The 23305-nt window shown below is 42.6% G+C and overlaps 1 protein-coding gene across 2 annotated transcripts in view; it reads right to left on the minus strand.

Moving 5' to 3' along the window:
• Nucleotides 1-14384: 14384 nt before the first annotated feature.
• The window catches only part of SLC43A1 (solute carrier family 43 member 1), a 44135-nt gene continuing 35214 nt past the window's right edge, over nt 14385-23305 (minus strand). For both annotated transcript variants that reach the window (XM_042445180.1, XM_042445179.1), the window contains exons 11-16: nt 22997-23032; nt 19502-19640; nt 19248-19389; nt 18794-18867; nt 16964-17087; nt 14385-15718 (exon numbers count right to left, since the gene is read on the minus strand). In XM_042445180.1, the coding sequence (XP_042301114.1) occupies nt 15524-15718; nt 16964-17087; nt 18794-18867; nt 19248-19389; nt 19502-19640; nt 22997-23032 (710 nt within the window). In that variant the 3' untranslated portion in view covers nt 14385-15523. The remainder of the gene's footprint in view (nt 15719-16963; nt 17088-18793; nt 18868-19247; nt 19390-19501; nt 19641-22996; nt 23033-23305) is intronic.

Here is a 23305-nt window from a genome sequence, read left to right on the forward strand (position 1 = left end):
TCCTCAAAATATAAACCATGGCACCTAGTATTCCTTGGCAGTCCCCCATCCAAGTACTAACCAGGCATGACCCTGCTTAGCTTCCAAGTTTTCAGGGTATTTCAGAGTATTTAGGCTGCTAACATCAACAGTACTTGTTTCCATTCTGAGATCAGACATGCAATCCATCCAGCACCTCATAACCCCTAAGCTTGTGCCTCTTGTTTAAAGTAGCTCTTGTGTGTCTCTACATCTGAGTACTTTTTAAAAACACGATGTGTTGTGTGTTTTTTTAAGTACTGTAGTGGGAAAGAAACTGTTTTGGACGCTAGGTTTTGTTTCATGATGACAGTTTCCGGCCTCTCACTGCTGAACACATCCTCCGTCAACTGGAAATTGTACAGATAGGGATCCCTCATACTACTGACCAAAACATAGCAAGTACACTTCCAATGTGGCCCAACTCAATTGTTTACATGTAAATGCCCCCACTTAAAAAAGAGGGGAACAAAAGTTGAGTGTACAATGGGCAGTGGTGTTCTTAGTGTTGGTGTCACTTGGTGCAGATGCTGGGGAAGGAGTGGCAGTTGCAGTGGCCTGCCCTATACCCCTCCCCAGCCACCTGCAGAAACCAGCCAGGAGTCAGCCAAGACACTGGGGAAAATGTGGGACAGGCACGCATGCACAGGCCCCTCATTCTCTGCTGCCTTGTCTCTCTCAGCTGAGTGAGTCAGGGCAGCAGAGAAGGGACAGATGCTGGCAGCTGTTCTGCAAACACCCCCACAGCCAGAGAAGGGCCCAACCAGGTGTCACTCCTTTTCTTAAGTGTCACTCAGTGCAGTCCGCACCACCCTAGTGACACCATTGATAATGGGTAGATTTGTTTTGAGTTCTAGGACAGCACACCTTCCAACCTGGTGTGCTCCTGATGTTTTGAAATACAATCTCTATCACCCTCACCAGTATGGCCAATGGACAAGCTGGCTGGGAAGTATATGAATTCTGTTCCTGCACACCCAGAGGGCTCTGGATTCTGCTAAAATGAAAACATTTTGAAATGGACTGCATGGGAGGAACCTCTGTGCCTCCAACAGAGCTAGATGATGCATCTCTTATCAAAGCCTAGAAATGATGGGCAAAGCCACAGCTGCTACCTAACCCTTTGCTTTCAAAGAACAGAAATGCTCTTTTTTGAATATGGTTAATCTAACTCTATTTAACCTTTGATATTTATTGCTAGAAACCCAGATAAAGCTTCCTGTCGTAATGAAATTCTAATACCCTTTCCTCTTTTTAAATTCTTCTGTTCTGAGTCTCCTGTGTTCTGTGGCCATGTTTCCTAAATTAACCATGCCCTCTGTTGAAAGAAATGTCTTTTGACACTCACCCTTTCAGTTTAATTGAGCTGTTCTTTAACTCTTCCATTATGAATAATGGAAACCAGGTGGTAGCTGCTTGACATTTTCCAAGAATGGCTTCTTACAGGGGGAAAAAACACACAGCAAGGATGTGAGCAGGACAAGAAAATGATATTTCTGAAAAATACTGTCAAATGTTCCTGAAACCAACTTTTGTTTTCCATTAATCATGAGGGGAAATTTGTACATAGCCAGCCCATTTCAATTGGCTTGTAGCAAAAATATTTGTTATCTCTTCTCTAAAGCCTACGCATATGCTTCAAACATTACTAAACTATTCACCAAGTGTGGGAGCATGATATTAGTAGGCAAAAGAAGAGCAAAGGAAAAGTAACCTTGCATCAGTACAACTGACCCTTGGCTCAAAGACTCCCTAAGTATGGTTAGGTCCAGTGGCATAGCATAGGAGGACAAAAATTGAGCATTGCTCCTTAAACAATTATTCCATCCCCCCATATGATTTTCCCCCTTTAGTTTCCAAATTTCTAGCCTTGCAAAGAGTGAGACACTGAAAATTGTTCACACCTAGAACTCTTATATTTGCTATGCTCACATTATTTTAACATCTTTCTTGTTACTGTGTGCCTTCATTTCTGACTTATGGTGACCATAAGGAGACCCTACCATGGGGTTTTCTTGGCAAGATCTGTTCAGAGGAGGTTTGTGCTTGCCTTCCCCTGAGGCTGAGAGCATGTGACTTATCCAAGGTCACCCAGTGGGTTTCAGGGCTGAGTGGGGAATTGGCCCCAAGTCTCTACAGTTGTCCAACTCTCAAACCACTACATCACACTTTTTTTTTAAACCCCAAACTGTATTTCTAAATGCTCAGCTAACATTTTAAGTTACTGGAAAGTTAGAAATCTAAGGATTGAGAACTCCTATTTGGTTAAAGCAGAATTCCTATTTGGAAGGGTAATGCTGTCATTTTGCCCCCCTCCCTCTTACTCCATTCCTGTTTCAGCCAGGGATAGGATGCTACTCACAGTCTTATGCTTACTGACCAGAGTTTCAGTGGTGGTGGTGATCCCTATGTGGCAGAAGGCAGAATAATTGGCACCATAAAGCCACACAAGGATGTAAGTGTAACCCACATGTTGCTAGTTAGAAAGTACAGGGATAATGAAATGATTCAAGATTAAAATCAAGAAAGATCCACCAGAGTTTGACCCTTTCATCATTGTTTTCTGAGCCTTTCTCCACTCCTGCATGAAATGCCACTTCATTCTCTTTTCAGAAATCTGTGTTTTTACTCTTAAGACTGCCTTTCCTCAGTAAAAGGTAAAGGTAAAGGTATTCTCCATTGACAAGATTGTCAAGTCGTGTCTGACTAAAGGAGGCAGTGCTCATCTCCACCGAAGAGCCAGCGTTGTCAGAGACTACTCTGTGATCTTGTAGCCAGCATGATTGCACAGAACACTGTTTACCTTCCCACCAGAGTGGTACCTGCGCCATACACGGACTCATTATAGGTGGCTTTCAGCTTATGCTAAAACCTCCTGGCAAAGGGGAGAATGGCCACACAGCGAGCACAAGCCCCATTATATCCAATGGGGCTCGAGCATATGTGCTTTTTGCCTTACATGGGGGGTGGGGTCCAGAATGGATCCCCCGCATAAGGCAAGGGCCCACTGTACTTGCAATTGCATGCTTTCAAACTGCTAGGTTAGCAGAAGCTGGGACTAGTGATGGGAGCTCACCTCATCATGCAGCAACAAACTGCCAACCTGCCAATCTTGCAATCAACAGTCAGTGTCTTAACCACTTGAGCCACCACATTCCTGCCTTTCCTCAGTCCAATGTAGAAATAATTACAGAATCATAGCATATATAGCATATTGAAACTAAATTAGAAGGGCAGAAATATATTTGCCCAAGGACCCACAGCCATAAATTCATAGAGCCATATAAGCATAGAGTTGGAAGGAGCCTCATGGACAATTGAGTTCAACCCCCTGCTCAGTGCAGGATCTCCAGTTAAAGATTCCCTGGCAAGTAGCTGTCCAGTCTCTTTTTGAAGACCTTCAGAGACAGAGACCCTGCCACCTTTTTAGATGATTGGTTCCATTACCAAACTACTCGTACTATCAAGACGTTCCTTTTAATGTTCAATCAAACCCTATTCTCTTGTTGTAACTTCAAACCATTAGACCTGATCCCATCCTCTGCAGCAGCAGAAAACAGGTCTGTCCCCTCCTTTGTGTAGCAGCCCTTGAAGTATTTAAAGAATGAAGTCATGTTATTCCTCAGTCTTTTCTTCACCAAGCTGAACAAGCCCAGCTCCTTCAACTATTCCACATAAATTTTGTTCTCCATATCGTTTATTGTGTTTGCTGCCCTTCTCTGGACCTACTCCTACATGTCGCTGTATGGGTTCACCTTCAAGTCACCTGTTGCATTATTGCAACCTCATGAATGTCAAGAGTTTTCTTAGCAAGGAATGGGATTTTGCCAGTTCCTCTGAAATATAGCCAACAGCACCTGATATTCATTGGTAGGCTCCCATCCAAGTACTAACTCAAGACTGAGTCTGCTTAGCTTCCAAGATCAAACAGGACCTCATGTCTTTAGGGTATTTAGGCCCAATTCTTTTTAAAAATGAGGCACCCAGAACTGGAGACAATATTCCAATTGAGGCCTGAACAGTGCAGAATATAGCAAGACCATTAGTTTCCTCAACCGTCAACCTGGAAACCATTCATCTATTAAGGCATGCTAAAATAGCATCCTCCTTCTTTGCTGCATCATCACACTGCTAGCTCAAGTTCAACTTATTATCAACAATAATCCTAAGGTACTTTTCACATGTTGTACTGCTGATCCATGTATCCCCCATACTATACCCGTGCATTTTGTTTTTGCAGCCTAAATGCCACCCATCCCATCATCCTCTAACTGCTCCTTCAGTCCGATCCTGGCCCCAGTGACCCCCTGCAACCTATCCCATCATCCCCTGCCTGCTCCTTCAGTCTGATTCTGGCCCCAGTGACCCCCTGCGACCTATCGCATCATTCCCTGCCTGCTCCTTCATCCCGATAAAGGATGACAGAGGGGGCAGGGAAGGAGGACAGCGTCCAGAGCCCCACTGAGCATACCCAAAGGTGCCAATTCGAATCGTTGAACCCTCTGGTGTGGTAATACAATGTGCACTCACCACACTTTGCTTGAATCCACATCACGTGACTTGTCTGGAATCGAACTGACTCCACTTCCCCCTCAATTCGGTAGGGCAACGGAAAGGCAATCAGGTGTGGTAGAACATCACATTTTAACGTGAATTCACATTGCTAGACAGGAGTGACTCCAGATCTGGTGTGAAAAAACATCACTTTTGCCTTGCTAGAACAGGAGTGACAGCAGATCTGAGCTGCAAACCCCCTACGTATGATAAGGCTCCAGGTCTCAAGTCCCTGCTCAGCCACAGAAAGCTCTTAGGTGACCTGGGGCAAGTCATGCTCTCTTACCCTCAGAGGAAAGCAATGGCAAACCACCTCTAAAAAATGCCTTAAAGACCTATGATAGGTTTATTTGTGGACTTTCTTTATAATGGCATTTCCATGTGAGGATAGCTATAGCTGTGGAATATCTGCCTGTTATCAATCTGTAAGAGGAAAAGTGACAGAGGGAGAAAGGTGGCAAGCAGGGGACAGCCTAAGACATTATGCAATCTAGGGAAAAGGAAGAATTGGCAGTTTCTTTCTTTCCATTATAGAAGTGAATGGGATTGACAGTTGAGTTTTACTTCAGGAATGGCAACAGGTTGGTACTACTATCACATATGAAGCAGATACTGTATGGATGAAATCAGATGGTTTAATATACACAGAACTGCCCTCCAATAAAGCAGATCAGCCAGGAAGGTTAAGAGGAAAAACCAGTCAGGAAAACTGCCATTGCTGCATTCTACCATCATTAGCCACCTTAAGAGTTCCCTAATACTAGGTCCAGGGTTGAAGACAAGTACTGTGTAGCATTAATTTCCAGACTCTTCACAAAATACAGTATATTCTCTTCACTAATAGCATGTTTTTGCTTAGAAGTCAGTTCACATGACACATTCCCCCAGTGGATATTTTAAAACTGTGTGAGAGATTGTAAGATACACCGCCTTTCCATACACTGGATGTGTAGTGGAGGGGCAGGGAAATAGTCTGTAATTGCCTCCCAATAAAAAGAGAGAAATGAAGGGGGGGGGGGACAGTGGCAGCTTAATGCATTCCAAGAAAGGAGTTCATGAATTTGTTGAACAGTGGAAGGAGGAGATAGAGAAGAACAATGTTGCCAGATGAGACAGATATATTACTTGCAATTAAACTGAATGGCCAAAAAAGGTGGGGAAGAGAAGTCAAAGGACGTTGCTCTGCCATTCCAGAAACTGTGTCACAGGGAATATCTAGTTGGTGCCTATGACACTTGTAGAACCCTCGTTAGCCACGGATATACAGATTTTTGTGAGCTGCCTTGGGGGATCTTTGGATCCGAAAGACAGGATATTAATTAACTAAGCAGAAGGAGCTGTCTTACACAGAGTCAGACCAATTATTCATGTAACCCAGATCTGTCTATGCTGACTGGCAGGAGTTCTCCAGGGTCTCAGGCAGAGCTCTTTCCTAGCCTGCTACCTGAAAAACCTTTAAATGGATGTGCCAGGGATTGAAGCTGGGACTTTATGTATGCAAAGCATGAGCTGTGCTGGCCCTCAGCCATGGCCTCTCTCCTCTGTGTGCTACAGTCACAGGAGTAACAAATGCACTGGGGGGGGGGGGCATTCCCCAAAGACAAAATATTTTTATTTGGAGAACTCTGAAAATATGAAACCTTGCCAGAGCTTGGAAAGTTTACTTTGTTAGACTACAGTTCCCAAAAACCCCAGTCAGCATGGCCACCTGATCTTTGCCATCCCTACTCATTTGGCAGCTCACTGATAAACATAAACGTAGTAAAGTCAGAAGTCATGGTGGAAACTATTAAGGCATGGAAAGACGCGCTGTGTCCACCACAACCACCTACAGAGTTGAACCACGTCAACAGGATGCCAGGGAGAAGGAATCTGAAGAAATGTCTGCAAAGGTATTCAGGCCAAGAAGAAAAATATTCCTTCACCACTGCAAACGGCCTTAAGCTCCCGGCTTGAGAAATAACAAGAGCACTTCAAGCCTTCACTCTACACGAGGGCTTTACTAAATAAGTTACTTTAATAAATAAATTATTTTGCCAACCAAACAACCATAACAACAAAACAGAGAGGCAGTTACTCTAACACCAACCGTCATAACTGACACACTCTCTCAGAAGGACAGCATCAACATTCCATAATGCAAGTGTCAACTGTCAACTTCCACTGGAACTGTAATAGGTTCCGCTACAGCTCTATCTTGTGGTCACATACATGTCATTTCCGTTTGACTATAGTTCCCAAAAACCCCAGTCAGCATGGCCACCTGATCTTTGCCATCCTTACTCATTTGGCAGCTCACTGATATACATAAACTTAGTAAAGTCAGAAGTCATGGTGGAAACAACCCAGCCAAACCACCCCTTGTTTGTTGTTGGAATCCAGTCTGTTGTGAGGTTGGACTTCCATGGTATCTGCTGTTCTCTCATAAACCAGATAAACAGGGTTAGCTGTGGAGAGCTGCAGGACTGCAGCTAAGTACCTGGCCACACCTTACTTTTCATTTTCTGCAGGGTAGGAATCTTCAGCCCTTCAGAGGCAACTAGTGCACCTCCCAGGAGCTCTAACTAGTATAGCCGATGGTGGAGAATGATGGGAACTAAGCCTCAACATAGTGATATTGCATTCCCACATTACCTCCTATCCCATCCCACAAGGATGGTTGAATCACTCATATACCAAAGTCACTATTTTAACTTTTTATAGTTGAGTGTGTAGGATTGGGACTCGAGGAGATCAAGGTTCAGATCCCCGCTTGGCTGTGGAAACCTACTGAGTGACCTTGGGAAAGTCACACACTCTCAGCCTCAGAGGGAGACAATTTATTATTAACCTTTATTTATAAAGCGCTGTAAATTTACACAGCGCTGCACATACAATCTTTTTAATTAGACGGTTCCCTGCCCTCAGGCTTACAATCTAAAAAGACAATGGCAAACTTTCTCTGAACAGATCTTGTTAAGAAAACCCCATGATAGAATCATTTTAGGGTTGCTCTAAATTGGAAATTGTCAGCAGGCACACAACAACAGTGTGTGTCAAACTGAAGCCTTCCCCAGTTCAATAAGGACAAATAAAGGGTAATAAAAACTTTAACACTTTATAGCAGAACTGTGGTCCTCCAGATGTTATTGGACTACAATGCTAACCATCCTTTGCCATCTAGCTAGAGCAGATAGAAATTGCAGTCCAACAGTGACCACGCTTTCCATAAGGGTAACAGATTGTGACATGAGTTTTTGTAGCAACAGCCTACTTCATTAGAAGGGGAAGTGGTCCAGTGATTTGTCTCTCAAGTCACTGGTTTTGGCACCTCGGTTTTGGAACACCTTTTCCCTGGAGGTCTGATTGCTCCCAACACTAGTTTCTTTCAGCAACAAGTCAAAACATGGATTTTTATTAAAGTCGGGGGGGGGGGGAGGTTATTTGTTTTTAAATGTGTTATGTACGTGGTTTTGAAGTGCTGTACCCTTTTAAATCATTTTAACCTCTTGGTTTGTTTAGTATGTTTCTGTCTTACTTAAATTATTTTATTATTTTAATCTGGGAGTGTTTTTAGATTGTTTAAATTGTTTTATATGTATGACACCTTGAGGTCGCATAAGGAGGATATTAAGGATATTAATAAATGGGGGGAAATTAAAGTCAGCAAGCTAAAATGCTGCAAAGAAAGAGCACTAAAAGGGCTGGTTAGCAAAATCTGCCTCAGCTGTTAACAATGTAAATACTTCTAGAACATGGCCACATAGCCTGAAAAACCCACAAAAAACTATGGATGCCGGTCATGAAAGCCTTCAACTTCACAATGTAAATACTTGCGGGGGGGGGGGGGGATATCATTTACATGCAGATTACCAAAGAGCCTCACTCTCTCTCTGCAACATTTCATCCCAGTCAGAGCTTTTCTCCCCTCCAGAACTGCTGCCAAATTGTATGGAGCCTTTATCATTTTCTTACACTATGCTTTTCACACCCAATATCAGGATATCTGGCTATGTTTTACTCTCTTTAGCTTTTAGTCACTTTCTTTCCTCCAATTTTATTCATTAGTATTTGATAATTAGAAAAAGCAGTACTGAAGTTCAATGCTTCCTTGGAAGACACTACACCATCATCACCTCATTTTAGAGCTTGTTCTCAATGAACCCATCTAAAGCAGGGATTGGAATGATGTGACCCACCAGGTGTTGTTGTACTGCAACTCCCTGCATTCCTCAGTGTTGATTATGCTAACTAGAGCTACTGAGAGCCACATAAAAAACATCTGGAAGGGTACATGAATCCTGCTTCTGAGCCAGAGAAATCCATGTGCTTATCAAACTTATCAAACAAGTGCAAACTGGATTCAAATTCTAATGCAATCAAATGTAGATGCCATCTTAATATGTGCTGCATTGTTTTCAACAGAACTCGGTTATTCATCTGTCTTCATTCCAGTGCAGCTGGCTATGTGCAAATGCTCCTTAAAACATTATTGCAGCTGAACTGGAGATTGTAAGAAATGGATATGGTTAATTCCCAAGTTTGTATAACATGTTTAGTCCTTCAAATCTAGTCTTTCCCTAAATTAGGTACTGGTTTTTTTAAAGTTCCAAACTGACAAAATATGTCTTTTTCCATTTCTTCTGAGAAAGATACAAATAATAATAAATTAAGTATCAGATGGAGCTAATGATCACCAAAAATTCTAGAAATCTGGAGGAAAGTGGGAGAGGTGTTCAGCAGTGAAAATGAAATTGGGCTGCCTCATTTTAAACTGACATGATTACTGACCAACCCCTTTCTCTACACCCCAGTAATTTTTTTAAAGCTCAATATTTGTTATGAAATGATCAATTCTAAATGCATGTGAAGAAATTCATATTGGTGTCTGATAATAAGTGTTATGTGGAAGAATCAGAATATAAGCAGCACTGTCTTAAAGGAGACAGAGGCTTATGTCAGCTCTGTTCTCACATTTAACTGTTTATTCAGAAGAGGAAATTCACACAGGCTTCTAGACAAAGAAATTTCTCCTTGTCTTGCTTATGCCATTATCAGCCACTGTGCTATTTATTACAGAGGCTGGAAAAGTTACTTTTTTAGACCATAGGTGCCAGAACTATGGCTGCTGCGTTTCTGACTGAAAAATATTCCCCCACTGTCACCACTAGGCTGACAACATTCTCAGTTCCCTTATGTTGGGAACCTGGGCCACTGGCTTCCCATCATATGAAGATGTGTTCTCTTAAAACCAAAAGTGCTTTTAAAGATGCTTTCTCGCCATCCCTAGCTAGAGGTAAATCACAGGCCTTTAATGACTTCTAGCAAGTTCATGAGAACATGAAAAGCATAAAGACGATGGAAGCTTGCAATGTAATTCACAGAGGGAATTGCCAATCCATTAGCTCATATGTTCTTTATCAAGACAATAAAGCAGGCAGTTTTATATCAACTCTTGGATGAAACTCACTACCTTGGGCATTGTTTGTGCAGTGTCCTCTTTGCTGCTTGCATATGTTGGGAACAGGAGGCATGTTTCTGCAGAAGTTTTACCTCTACCTACCAGGATATTTCCACATCTAGGAGGATTGCAAATCTTCCCTATGTAAATTATACAAGTTTCCTTCTTATTTTGTCTGCTTTTCACATCTGCAAGTACATGCCAGAAGTCATCCAAAGTGCGTGTGTATGTATGTAGAGGGGTGAAGCATGGTTTCATCAATATGCTGATACTAGGAGTTGTATTTATCCTCCCTTTGCACTGGGCATGGGAAGGTCATTCCTGAATGGCTGCATGAATCAGTAGATTGGGAGAAAGTATGTTAAATGATAGGAGCCAGCATGGTGTAGTGGTTTGAGCACTGGACTGACTTTTGGGACCAAGGTTCAAATCCTGGCTTAGTGATCCTAAGGTGATCCTGGGCAAGTCACACTCTCTCAGCCTCAGAGGATGGAATAGGCAAACCCTCTCTGAAGAAACTTGCCAAGAAAACCCCATGATAGGTTTGCCTTAGGGTCCCCATAAGTTGGAAACTTGAAGGCACACAACAACAACACAAAAAAAATGAAATGAAACTTCACATGGTAGAGTTACTAATCCTGAGAAAATCTGCTTAGATATTGAGAGGTGGTTGAATTACCCATTCTTAAGAAAAATTTCATAGTTTGGGAATGTTCCTGAGTCCAGTATTACTTTTAAATACCGTAGTGACTGACATAGCCAAGAATATGTTCTTTAGATGGCCATCACTCCACTTTGTGAAGGCATGGCCACTGTTGTCCATGCGCTGATGATTTCCCTAGTGGACTACTACAAAGTGCTAAGTATAGGGCTGACCTCAAAACAGTTCAGAAATTTCTAAATATGACAGCCTGTTTTTAAGCTGGAGTAAGACACTAGCTGCATAGAAGTCTACTTTCTAAGATGTAAACTAGGTACCACTTTGATTCTGATTCAAGTTTCAGGTGCTGTTTTCAACTTTTAAATGACATGAAAGCAAAGTATTTTAGATATATGGCCCTCCCAATGCAGGATTATGTGGCCCTCCAAATGGAAGACTGCAACTCCCATCAGTCCTCATCACTGGCTATGCTGGCCAGGGTCCATAGGAGCAACAGTTCAATAATGGAGGTCCACTCATACCCTACCATTGCCTCAGGCAGTACTTTCTCCTATATACCGTATTTTCCAGCGTATAAGACGACTGGGCCGTATAAGACTACCCCTCTTCCAACGCACATCAAATAAAAATTAAACAAACATCAGTTTAATTCAAATGCTTATGACATGCAGGTACACAGCAGGAAAGCGTGTTGTATACAAATCCTGCTTGGATTGGTCAGCTCTCCCTGCCTGCCTAGCCCTCCCTGTCTCCAAGACTATTAGAGCGGTAACGCAAACACGGCTCTTTTTTCCATACCCCACGTGTCCCGGACACCTGCAGCTTGCTCCGCCTTTCACTTACACCTTCCCAGTGAGGCACCCCCTCACCTTGTCATCGAGACAGCGTTAAGTCACTTCTTTCCATGAATCCTGGTGAGTGGATTTTCTTCCACCATACTTGTACAGCACCACCCTTGCTGCTTTCATATGGTCGCTGCATATGGATGGGATGCAGCCGTGGCCATTTTTTAGCTCCCCCCACCATATGCAGTAACCGCAGATTCTCCAGTCCAGCTCGGAAGTTTCAGCCCTATAAGACAACCCCCGACTTTTGAGAAAATTTTCCTGGGTTAAAAAGTAGTCTTATACGCCAGAAAATACAGTATATACTCCCCAAAACTGCAGTGAATTAATTGCTGTTGGATGAAATAATCTCTGAGAATGAATTGCTGCTGCTGGATTCCAGATTCACAGTTGGAACTGAAGAAATCTTTGGGAAAAAACAGAACTTTCAGAATTGGCTTTGGTACTACGGAATTTATCAACATGTGATTGCCACCAAGATGAATTAATTGCCAGTTTACATTATTGTGCCTTTCCTGGATTTCCCAGTTGTTGTAGCTTAATCTTTACATGTTTATATATGTGAAGAACTGCATGACTTTAATCATGAAAGCCAGGTTGAGAGAATCTGGATAAAATTAAAGAGAAAAACAGCAATGATATCATTGTGGAGGTCTATTACAGACTCTCAAGCCAGACTGAGAACTTGGATGATGCCTTCCTGGAAAAGATTATATATTCAGAAAGAGATGTAGTAGTAATAGGAAATTTCAATTATCCTGATATTGATTGCAAGTCACACTTATGTATAGTTTCTAGATCAAGGGAAGTAATAGTACCACTGTATTCTGCTTTGGTCAAGCCCCACCTGGAATACTGCCTCCAGTTCTGGGCACCATAATTCAAAAAGGATGTTGAGAAACTGGAGCATGCCCAAAGGAGGGCGACCAAAATGGTGAAGGATCTGGAAACCATGCCCTATGAGGAACGACTCAGGTAGGTGGGAATGTTTAGCCTGGAGAAGAGAAGGTTAACAGGTGATATAATAGCCCTGTTTAAATATTTGAAGGGATGTCATACTGAGGAGGGAGCAAGCTTGTTTTCTGCTGCTCCAGAGAACAGGACCCGGAATAATGGATGCAAACTGCAGGAAAAGAGATTCCACTTAAACATTAGGAGGAACTTCCTGATGGTAAGAGCTGTTCGACAGTGGAAGACACTCCCTCAGAGTGTGGTGACGTCTCCTTCCTTGGAGGTCGTTAAAGAGAGGCTGGATGGCCATCTGTCAGGTATGCTTTGATTGTGAGTTCCTGCATGGCAGGGGGTTGGACTGGATGGCCCTTGCGGTCTCTTCCAACTCTACGATTCTATGAAAGCCAAGCATATTCAGACACACATTATAGACTTTAAGAAAGCTGATTTCAGTAAATTTAGGAAAATACTGGGGGTGAGTCTGTAGTCGGGAATATGAAAGAAGAGAACGCATGGATGGAAGCTTCTTAAATGTAAAATACTGAAGGCACAATTTCAGACAGTTCCAATGAGGTGGGAAAATGGAAAGTGTTTAAAGAAACCAGATGGATAACTAAATAACTTTCAACTGAGCAAAGATGAAAAAGGGGCATGTACAAGATATGGCAAAAGGGAGAAAGAAATTTCAGCAAAGAGGAATTGCAACAACTAGCCCGCATCTGTAGGGAGAAAGTAAAACAACAACAACAACTAAAGTGCAGAATGACCTCAGGCTTGCTAGAGTTATAAACAATAAAAAGGGTTTTTCTGATTATTTCTAATGCAAAAGGAAGAACAAGTAAATGGTACTCAATACCCTCTTTGCCTTGGTCTTCTCCCAAAAGGAAAACAGTGCTAAATCTGGGGGAAATGGAACAGATGATGCAATAGGATAAATGCAGGATAAATGTCTGTCCTGGGCCCAGTGCTATTCTACATCTTTATCAAGGACTTGAATGATAGAATAGAGGGCATGCTTACCAAATTTGCAGATGACACCAAATTAGAAGGGGTAGCTAATATCCCAGAGGATAGGCTCAGAATTCAAAATAACCTTGGCTAGAGAGCAAGGACAAAACTAACAAAAAGTTTCAACAGCGAGAAAGGTAATGTATTACACTTAGGCAAAAAAATGAAATGTACAGATACAGGATGGATGACACCTGGCTAGACAACAGTACATGTGAACTGGATCTAAGAGTCCTAGTACTAGCTGAACATGAATAAACAGTGTGATGAGGTGGCCAAAAAAGCCAATGCATTTCTGGCCTTATTAACAGAAAAATAGTATCATGATTGAAAGAAGTAATGGTATTACTCTATTCCACTTTGGTCAGGCCTCACCTGGAATATTGTGTCCAGTTTTGGGTACCACAATTCAAGAAGGATATTGACCAAAAAGTCTGGAAACCACAGTCTATGAGGCCATGGAGCTGGGTATGTTTAATCTGGAGAAGAGAAGTTAGGAGGTGACATGGTAGCCATGTTTAAATACTGTATTTGAAAGGGGGTCATACTGAAGATGGAGCAAGTTTGTTTTCTGCTTCTCCAGACACTAGGACACAGAGCAATGGAGGCAGACTACAGGAAAAGAGATACCACCTAAACATTAGGAAGAACTTCCTGACAGTAAGAGCTGTTCAACAGTGGAATACAGTGCCTTCGAGTGTGGTGGTGTTGCCTTTTTTTTCTTGAGGGTTTTTAAACAGAGGTTGGATGCCCATCTGTCAGGAGTGCCTTGATTGTATATACCTGCATGGCAGGGGGTTGGACTTGATGACCCAACTGTATGATTCTATAATCTTCCTACATTTCATCTTTCAGAGCAGCTGTTCAGTTATCACTTTTAGGAATGTCTTAGGTTTAAATCTGCAAGTAAAATGATTTAATTTTATTATATGGTTTCATTATTTTGCTGAAATCACATGTGAGTACCACTGTTGGAGAAAAGGCAACAATATAAATTTAAGTATAAATAAATATGTAGAGTTGGCTGAGGTCTGGCAGCATATTTAGCATAATTGCTCAAATCTAGCCTCTAAGATGTAAGGCTACAGTTCCTCTTGGAAGGGCATAATCCAAAAAGAGGCCATTAAAAATTGCCATTCTCTTCTTCCTTACCCAAATCCTGTTAAATTAATCTCCCTCCCAGTATTCTGTAATTTACATAATGCTGTCACACCTGCTGCCAAGACAAGGTCCAAATCCTGGGACACAATACACAGCATTCAAGAGACCATAAAAGCTTTGTCTCTAAGAGACAATTAATGAGGACATCACTTGTTTTTACAAAGCTCAGGGAAAGGATTGGGAGACAGGAGGCAGGGCTTGCAGCATTTGCTGTTAAGTGATGTCCACACTTTGCATCCCATTTTTCAACATCCCAGCATAGCTGCCAGAATTCAAGGAAGCTGATGGAACTTTGACTCAGAAGAGACATCTGGCAGAAAACATGCCATTTGGACTTACAATCTGTGTGCGTTTAATTCATTCCCTGATTTATTTATTTTTATCTCTGGAGGGCAGAAGGATAGGGGAGGAGGGAATTGATAAGGGTAAATTTGCCCATCACAGCCTAATAACACTTGGAAAGTCATAGTGAAATGCTATGAACCACAAATACCCATTGTCTGGGGACAATTCATATTGGGGCAGGGGTAGACCTTTTATAAAATATTCTAGGTCTCTAATGCTCATTGATGGACATCCGTAAGATCTATTTAAAAGTCATAGGGCTGTTTAAAATACTCTGCAAAAAAATAGAGTTCTCTTTCTCTCTTTCTCTCTTTCTATATATATACAGATATATATAAAATATAAACAGCTATAAATACAGATATGCACTTGTTGAGAATTAAAAGCACCTCAGTTATTTTCATAGTTCCCAAATATAAAATCCTCACAGTATTTTCCCCCTCCCCTTGCTAATAGTGTCTCATTCCATCTGTCAGGCACTCCAAGTCCATATTCTGTTCTTTGTCACCTACAGGTTCCCCCACCTTCCCTGTTCCTGATTTATATAGTGGTTGCATCATTGCTCAATAAGCCATTCGTTGCAGTACCATCCTGTAGTTTCATGTGGGCACCATTAGGCTGATCAGAGATCCTGTCTTTCACTGCTTGTTCCCGGAGAAGTCTATGGCGGTAGTAGAAGAGGTAGCAGGGAAGCAGAAAGCCCACAAAAGATAAGATGAGGAGGGCAAGGTTCACCTGGGGAGAAAGCAAGGAGGATCAATTCCCCAAGCACATGTAAATTTTCACTAAACATTTGTAAGGATGGTAAGAAATGTCAGTTCAATTCCCTGGCCTGCCCTAAAATGAAAAACTGCATTTGCTTTAATCTAAGTATCATTTCTATATAGAAAAATGAAGACAGGGAATGAAGCTATTAACACTGCCCTATTACGGCACATACCATCACCAACACCAGCCCCCATATCTGCAGACCAGTGGTTCTTCCAACTGGCAATTTGTCCCAATTGTCTCAGATCCTTCTGTGTGGCTTCCTGATGATGGTTCTTGCCTCTTTCTGACAATTTTCCATCCAAACACTCTTCCCACAAAATGGCCCTTTTGTTATTTAAATACTAGGTTCTATGCTCCAGAGCCTGCTTTATGTAGGGTATGTTCAGGTCTTTGAGACTCCTCCTGGACAGACCAAGCACCACACTACATTTCAGCCCTGGGAGGAGGAAGGGACATCAGGAGATTGTGAGGAGAGAGATTGTGAGGTGGTCAACAGTCACCGCTTGTAGCCCTTCCCTTCTGCTGGGCCAACTGCTCTGGTGGGCGGATGGGTGGTTCAAGATTGTGAGGGCATATATTTTTAAAGGCAAGGCAGCTCACTGTAAGGCTTTTCAAGAACATGTATTTTGAAAAGGCTAAGATTAGGGGGGGGATCATGATCTAGATCCTAACACTCTTGGTATGCCTTTCAGAGAGTTCTTAAACAGCTCATGTAAAAAGCAAATCTACTGTTCTTTGGATAGGGACAAAATACCTTGGCAAAGGAGGTAAAAACCTTGGAAGACTCCTGAATGAACAAAATGTTGTCTTGATTAAAAAAGCAGAAACAGAAAATGCTGCAACAAATACTACCAAGTTACAACACATCTGCCTTATCTGGAATGGCACCAGTTTTGCAACTGCTTTTCAGATGTTTGCAGAAGAATGAATGAATGCATTAACATATGCATCCATGCAGAGGTGAATGAATGTGTGTCGCTTTAAACTGTTTGTTTGTTTGTTTGTTTAAGTAGCCTGATACATACAAAATGTAGCAAGAAAACTGAAGGCTAACACACCATGAACAATTGGCCAATCTAACACTGAATGTGCTGGTACATAGGTCTCTAGGTACAAGTTGTGAAGCCAGATTCACAATGAAAGGAGGAATCCCCTGGGATCACTCTTCAAAAGCAACTTCTCCCATCACCTGGATAAACCATAACTCACCCAAAAGGGATCACCATGCATTGGCCCCACCATAACCATGAAAAGTGGCTGCTGGAGGAGAGCAAATACAGCACTGATCAATGATTGCAGACCGGTCAGTGTCCCAAAATGATTCGATGGATATCTAGGAATGAGAGATTGTGTACAGAGGGTGAATTTCAAATAGCCAGAGAAGGTGTTAACAAGCCTTTCCCATACCAACAGCTAGCAATAAAGTGGACACCATTAAGATTGTGTATTATATTTGAGGAAACAGAATCAGTCATTCTGAACTACAGTCGGCCCTTCTTATACACGGATTTTTTATACATGAATTCAAGCATCCACAGTTTGAAAATACTCTTAAAAAGTATAAATTTCAAATATCAAACCTTGATTTTCAATTTTTTATAAGCGACAACATTTTGCTCTGCCATTATATTTAATGGGTCTCGAGCATACACGGATTTTGTTATCCACGGGGGATCCTGGAACCAAACCCCAGCATATAACAAGGGTCCACTGTATATGAAAGCTGTCTTTGTTCTAAAGACTTCCAAGTCCCAGGGAACTAGGGAACGTAGAGTTAGGTCTATCAGACAAAAAGATGTGCATGGCAAACTCTTAATAATGAGATGACCAACAACTCTCAGTGAGGAGGAGGAGGAGTTGTGACATTCAGTAATACAATGAAACATTTAATCTGACTCTTGATCAAGTTAAATCTTTAGATTCATTTCTGACTCACATTCAGATTTTTTAAAGCCTCCAAGTCAAATTATGACTATGAAGGCTTTAATGAATATGGAGGAATTCTTATCAAAAATCCAATCCACACCAAAGGCATTCAGCCACCTTAGATTTGATAATGGTTCCTTTCCCTGCTTCTCCTCACTCCATTTAGGGAGATTAGCTGCCATGCAAGAAAAAGATGAATAAAGGTATATAAGAGAAGGAGAATGGTTCCTTGACTGTATGACTTCAATACACTCCTGCTTTCTTTGCCTGTCTCAAAATGAATGAGTGTGGGGGGAGGGTTAATGTAGTGTCACAGCACAAGACTGTGGGATGGTAATCAAAACTGCCAGTATGTGTGCAACATCCACACATACATAAGCACACAGGTGCACACCCCAGCTAAAAAGAATGTTATTTTACAAACGCCAGTTAATTCTTGTCCACATCCCCATCTGCACCTACATGACAGCAATCTTTCTCTGTAACTCCATAAAGGAATCAGCTAGGAGGTATGAAAAGGAGTTTCTCTTTTCCACCTTTTGTATCCCCTTTTCCTTATGTCTTCCCTTCAAAGTCTCCTCCCCCATGCCTTTGGGCTTTATAAGCACAAGCCTTGGCAGAGGGAGTTGGGGCAGTGTCTGATTGTGACACTAGAAGTGAGATGGAAAGAGGAAACAGAACATCTTTTCTTGGCCCATGGGCCTGAAATAGTGCAAAGTAGACCACAAGCCAGGAATGGGGATTCTTTGGCCTTTCAGACTGTAATGAACTGCCATACCCATCACACCTCAACGTTGGCCAGGCTGTTCAACAATATTTCCCTGCCTCCAGCCCCAAATCCCTAAAGTCCCCAGACCCATTAAAAAAAAAATCAGGTCATTCCCCCCCCCCCCAAAAAAAAGCTGCCAAATGCAAAGTACAGCAGTTTTGACCCCACAACATCCACATATATCCCAAAATAAGTTTTAAAAAACAACAATTGGCCAAAAATGTTGCATCAGGCACACTGGTGCAGCCTACTATGGAGAGGAATGACCCTATCCCCCTCAACAATTGTCCATCCCTATTGTAGTGAGAAGCATCAAGAAGTTCCAAACAGTGACACAGACTCACACAGCAGCATAAAGGCCTCCACAGGCTGAATGGAAAAAGCCACGAACCATTGTATGAAGGATGAAGGTCAAATACTGTGAAGGAAACAATAAATAAATAAATAAATAAGCAAGCAAGCAAGCAAGCAAGCTGGAATTATTACACAAAGAGAAGGACACGGGAAACAGTGTAGGCATAAAAGGTTCACTAAGACAAGCAACAGTGAATTGCCAGACTTAGGAAATCACTGGCAGCTGACAGCTTCTGTGTCACTGGAGTATGAATCCACTTCTGGTTTTCATCTGAAATTTCAAGGAGCTTTCCAAAATGTTGCCAAAGTATTTGAACTTTTTAAAGTTCAGCTTAAAATACAGAGCAGATTCCCCACCAACCTTGAAATACAAGCCATTAGCTATCAGTGGATGAAATATATCAAGGAGCATCACAGCTGAATAAGCAACAGGGCGGAAGTCACCTGCAGATGGAGGTTGTTGATCAGGCAAGTGGTACCAAATCCCACTAGCAGCAGATTGGTGATGACAAAGGCACGTATAGCATTGGTTAGCTTCTGTATCTTACGGTAGCGGACTTTAGGTGGCTTTCCTTTCACTACAGTCCTAGGAAGTTAAATGGGAACGATCAGTCATTTCCTCCATCATGCCCCCAAATCATTATTCCCAGACTAGTTATTCTACTGAATGCTAATTTTGGAAGCTCAGAACCTCTCACCTGGCAGGTCCAGCATGGTCTGTATTTCCTGGCCCATCCACACAATCCTTGATGTGCCAGTCCATCACATAGCCAATGAAAGGACAAGTGAGAAGGCACAGTAACTGCATGACACCAAAGATGGAGGAGTAGAAGCTGACTGTCCAGCAAAGAGAAAAGAGGGAAAGGAAATAAGGTCCCTGGCTGAGTGTTCAGTCCCTCAAACTAATCAGGACTGGCCAAGTAGCTAGGGTTGCCATTTCCTGGTTTTGAACGAGACAACCCCAGATTGGGGGTCCAAAACTGTCCCGTCCTGGCTGGGCATTTTTGACCCTTCAGTTCCAGATTTCTGCCTTGCTCCAGGCCACATTTTGTCAATCTCCAATCTACTGGAGAAAATACAGCTGGAACAAGGCAGAAAGCCTCCTTCGGCTCCTCCTCCTCCACCACCACCAAAATGGACACCTCTGCTTGCCTCCTCCCCAGAAGACCCAGTGCAGCTGGCAAGGCTTCCCCAGGGCTGGAGGAGGTAGCGGAGGCAGCATCACACTTAGGGTCGAAGCCCTCAGAGGATGTAGTGCAGCTGGAGCCTTGGCTGTGGCCTCCTCCAGCCCCGGAGAAGCCTAGCCGGCCACGCTGCATCTTCTGGGGCCTCAACTGAGGCCCCAAGGGCAGCAGCACCTCCTCCAACCCTGGCCTCCCCGGGACTGGAGGAGACAGCACCGTGCTTGGGGCCAAGGCCTCCTCCAGCCCCAGGGAAACCTAGCTGGCCACACTGCACCTTCTGGGGCCTTGGCCCCAAGCATGGCAGCGGCACCTCCAGCCCTGGCCAGCATGACTGGCTAAGTCTCCCCGGGACTGGAGGAGGCAGCACAATGCTTGGGACCATGGCCAAGGCCCAGAAAGATCCAGCAGCACAGCAAGGAGGCAGGAGGCCTCCCTGGACCTGAGGTGCAGCCACGCAGGGCCAAGGCCCAACGGATCCAGCAGGGCTGTAAGTAAGGCACAACATGAATTTATATATATTTTTAAATATATTCTTAATGTTTTGGGTGTTTAGTTGGTCATGTCCTCCATTTTTCTTGAATGTCCTACATTTTGCCCTACATTTCCCCCAGTTTTGTGCAAGAGAATTATGGCAACCCTACAAGTAGCCTACAAGGAAACACATTTCTCTGGCACAATAGAGTGCACATTGGACTTCTAGTTGGATAAAGTAATCCAAAGTTGCAGGTTTGAGCCCCAAGAGAATCAGTGCTTTGAAAGATACAAACAGACCTACACTAACTTCAAGAAATTGCAGTACATTCACATTAAAAAAGCAAAAAACCCTGAAAGCACAAGCTGTATTCACAGTATGCAGAGGAATCTTCTAACACCTTGACTTCATGCGTCTGAGGAAGCAGACTCAAGTCTATGAAAGCTCATGTTACCAGTGTCTTTCTTTCAGTTACTGTATTTATTCATATAGAAGTCTAGAAATTTTAGTCAAAACTTGACCCAAAAAACCTGGTCAGCTTATCCATGGATCAATGTAAGTATTGTACTTTAAAGGTAAAGATACAGGTAGTCCCTTGACATGAATGTCTAGTCATAACTGACTGTAGGGGGCAGTGCTCATCTCCATTACTAAGCTGAAGGGCCAGTGTTGTCCGAGGACTACTCTGGTGATCATGTGGCCAGCATGACTGCACCGAACACTGTTACCTTCCCACCAAAGTGGTACCTATTTATCTATTTTCATTTGCATGCTTTCGAACTGCTAGGTTGGCAGAAGCTGTGACTAGTGACAGGAGCTCACCCCATCATGCAGCATTCTGGCCTCGAACTGCCAACCTGCTGATCTTCCTATTGTCAGAATTGGCATCTTAGCCATTGTACTTTAACTCTTATCAAAAAGGAAACCATCTCCTTCTCTGAGACAAATGGTGGAAGACAAGTGCTTAGATAGTCCCAGGGTCATCTAAATGAAGCACAAACTCTCTCTACTCTTCACTGTGGTACCAACTTTGACCTTTTTGGATGTCTGGTTGACAAAATAGTGGAAATGGTGGAAGTGGCAGTTCTTTGGCACTTCTCCTCAAAAAAGCATTGAGAGGCTTTGAATAAGACATTTATGAATGTCAGCTTTTCTGGGTTAAAATCAAACAAAGTTATCATATTAAAGTTAAAGGCTATAATAACTGCTAATGTAGTCACCATTTTCTTTACTCTGCCTTTTCACCTTTTGTGACACGTGTACACATTTTCTTAGCCCCGCTTGGGGCTAGTTGTCTCTCCGACACATTGCATAGCCACAATTTAACATAGTTCTCTCCTGATCCACTCTGTCTTTAGGATGAACATAAACAGTTATGCCTGCCATAATTTTGCAAGACTTACATAATTATGGCAGGCATAACTGTTTGTGCTCACCCTAAAAACAGAGTGAATCAGGAAGGAACTATGGTAAATTGTGGCTATGCACCACCTCTCTATGCAAATGGTTCCACTACCAAACCACTCTCACTGTTAATCAGTTCCTTCTATTGTCCATTAGAAATCTATCCTCCTGTAACTTAAAACCATTAGACCTAGTTCTACCCTCAGAGGCAGCAGAGAACCTGCCTGAATCCTTCCTCTTTGTGGCAGTCCTTGAGGTATTTAAAGTGTGATCATATCATCCTTGTCTTCTCTTCACCAAGCTGAATATGCCCAGCTCCTACAACCTCTTCTATGTTTTGTTTTCCATACATATCTTCCTCCTTGTCCTTCTCTTCACTCTCTCCAGCTTGTCTATATTCTTTCTAAAACAATGTGGCCAGAACTAAACACAGTCATCCAGATGAAACCTGACCAGTGAAGAATATAAGGGTAATATTACTACCCTCAGCTTCCAAACTATGCTTCTATTAATGCAGGCTAAGATAGCATTTGCCTTCTTTGCTGCAGCATCACCCTACTAGCTAATGATCAATTTGTAATCAGCAATAATCCCATAGTCCTTTTCACATGTAGTACTGCTGAGGCAAGTATCTCCCATCCTATTTTTGTGGCCTAAAGGTAAAATTTTGCATTTATCTCTGCTGGATTTCATTTTATTACCGGACAGATTGCTGTTGTTTGCAGCAGTCACAATAAATTTCTGCTCCTTTGGTACTCATCTTACCATACCCATTGACTAATTTGAGTTTGCAGGCTGCTTCATAACAATTCAGATAGAGTGGTCTTGATCTCAAAGCGCGTGTTAAAGCCGTGATGAGGGAGCATGTTATGTTCCAGGCACTGTTGGAAATGGCTCAGCTGGCTATGGCTAATAGAAACTGCAGTCCAACAACATCATCTGGAGGGCCACACACTCCCCAATTCTTTGTTAAAGGCAGGCAGGGCCTTTTGTAGGCTTTTTCCCCCAGGGGAATGGAAGTTATCATTTTAAAGTAATGAAGGTAAACATGGAGCTGAATGGAAGGTCTCCTGAATAAAGCTTCTTAAATATACAGCACTGAGATCCTGCTTCAACATCATTAGTATGCTTACCTGTTTCCTCAGCTTTATTTTTTAGTTCTTCTGGTACTGAAATACACAACAAAAAAGAAAAATAAGGCCGCATTGCCATAATCAATCCAGAATCTTTCCCCACTAAACAGAGATTTACTGCTTGAGCTTACCTCCCACATATTTATTCCTTGGATCATGCAAAAGCTCTATTTCTCCCAGTCTCATGCACCATTTGTTCTCCTTCTGTACCACCCTTTCCTTTTATTTCCATGCTGCTGGTCACTGTCCCATGGCTGCCAGATGCTCTCCCCCCTCCCTGTATAGTCTGGAATGACTTGCTGGATGAGA

The sequence above is a fragment of the Sceloporus undulatus genome, chromosome 1 (genome assembly GCF_019175285.1).
Source record: "Sceloporus undulatus isolate JIND9_A2432 ecotype Alabama chromosome 1, SceUnd_v1.1, whole genome shotgun sequence".
NCBI lineage: Eukaryota > Metazoa > Chordata > Lepidosauria > Squamata > Phrynosomatidae > Sceloporus > Sceloporus undulatus.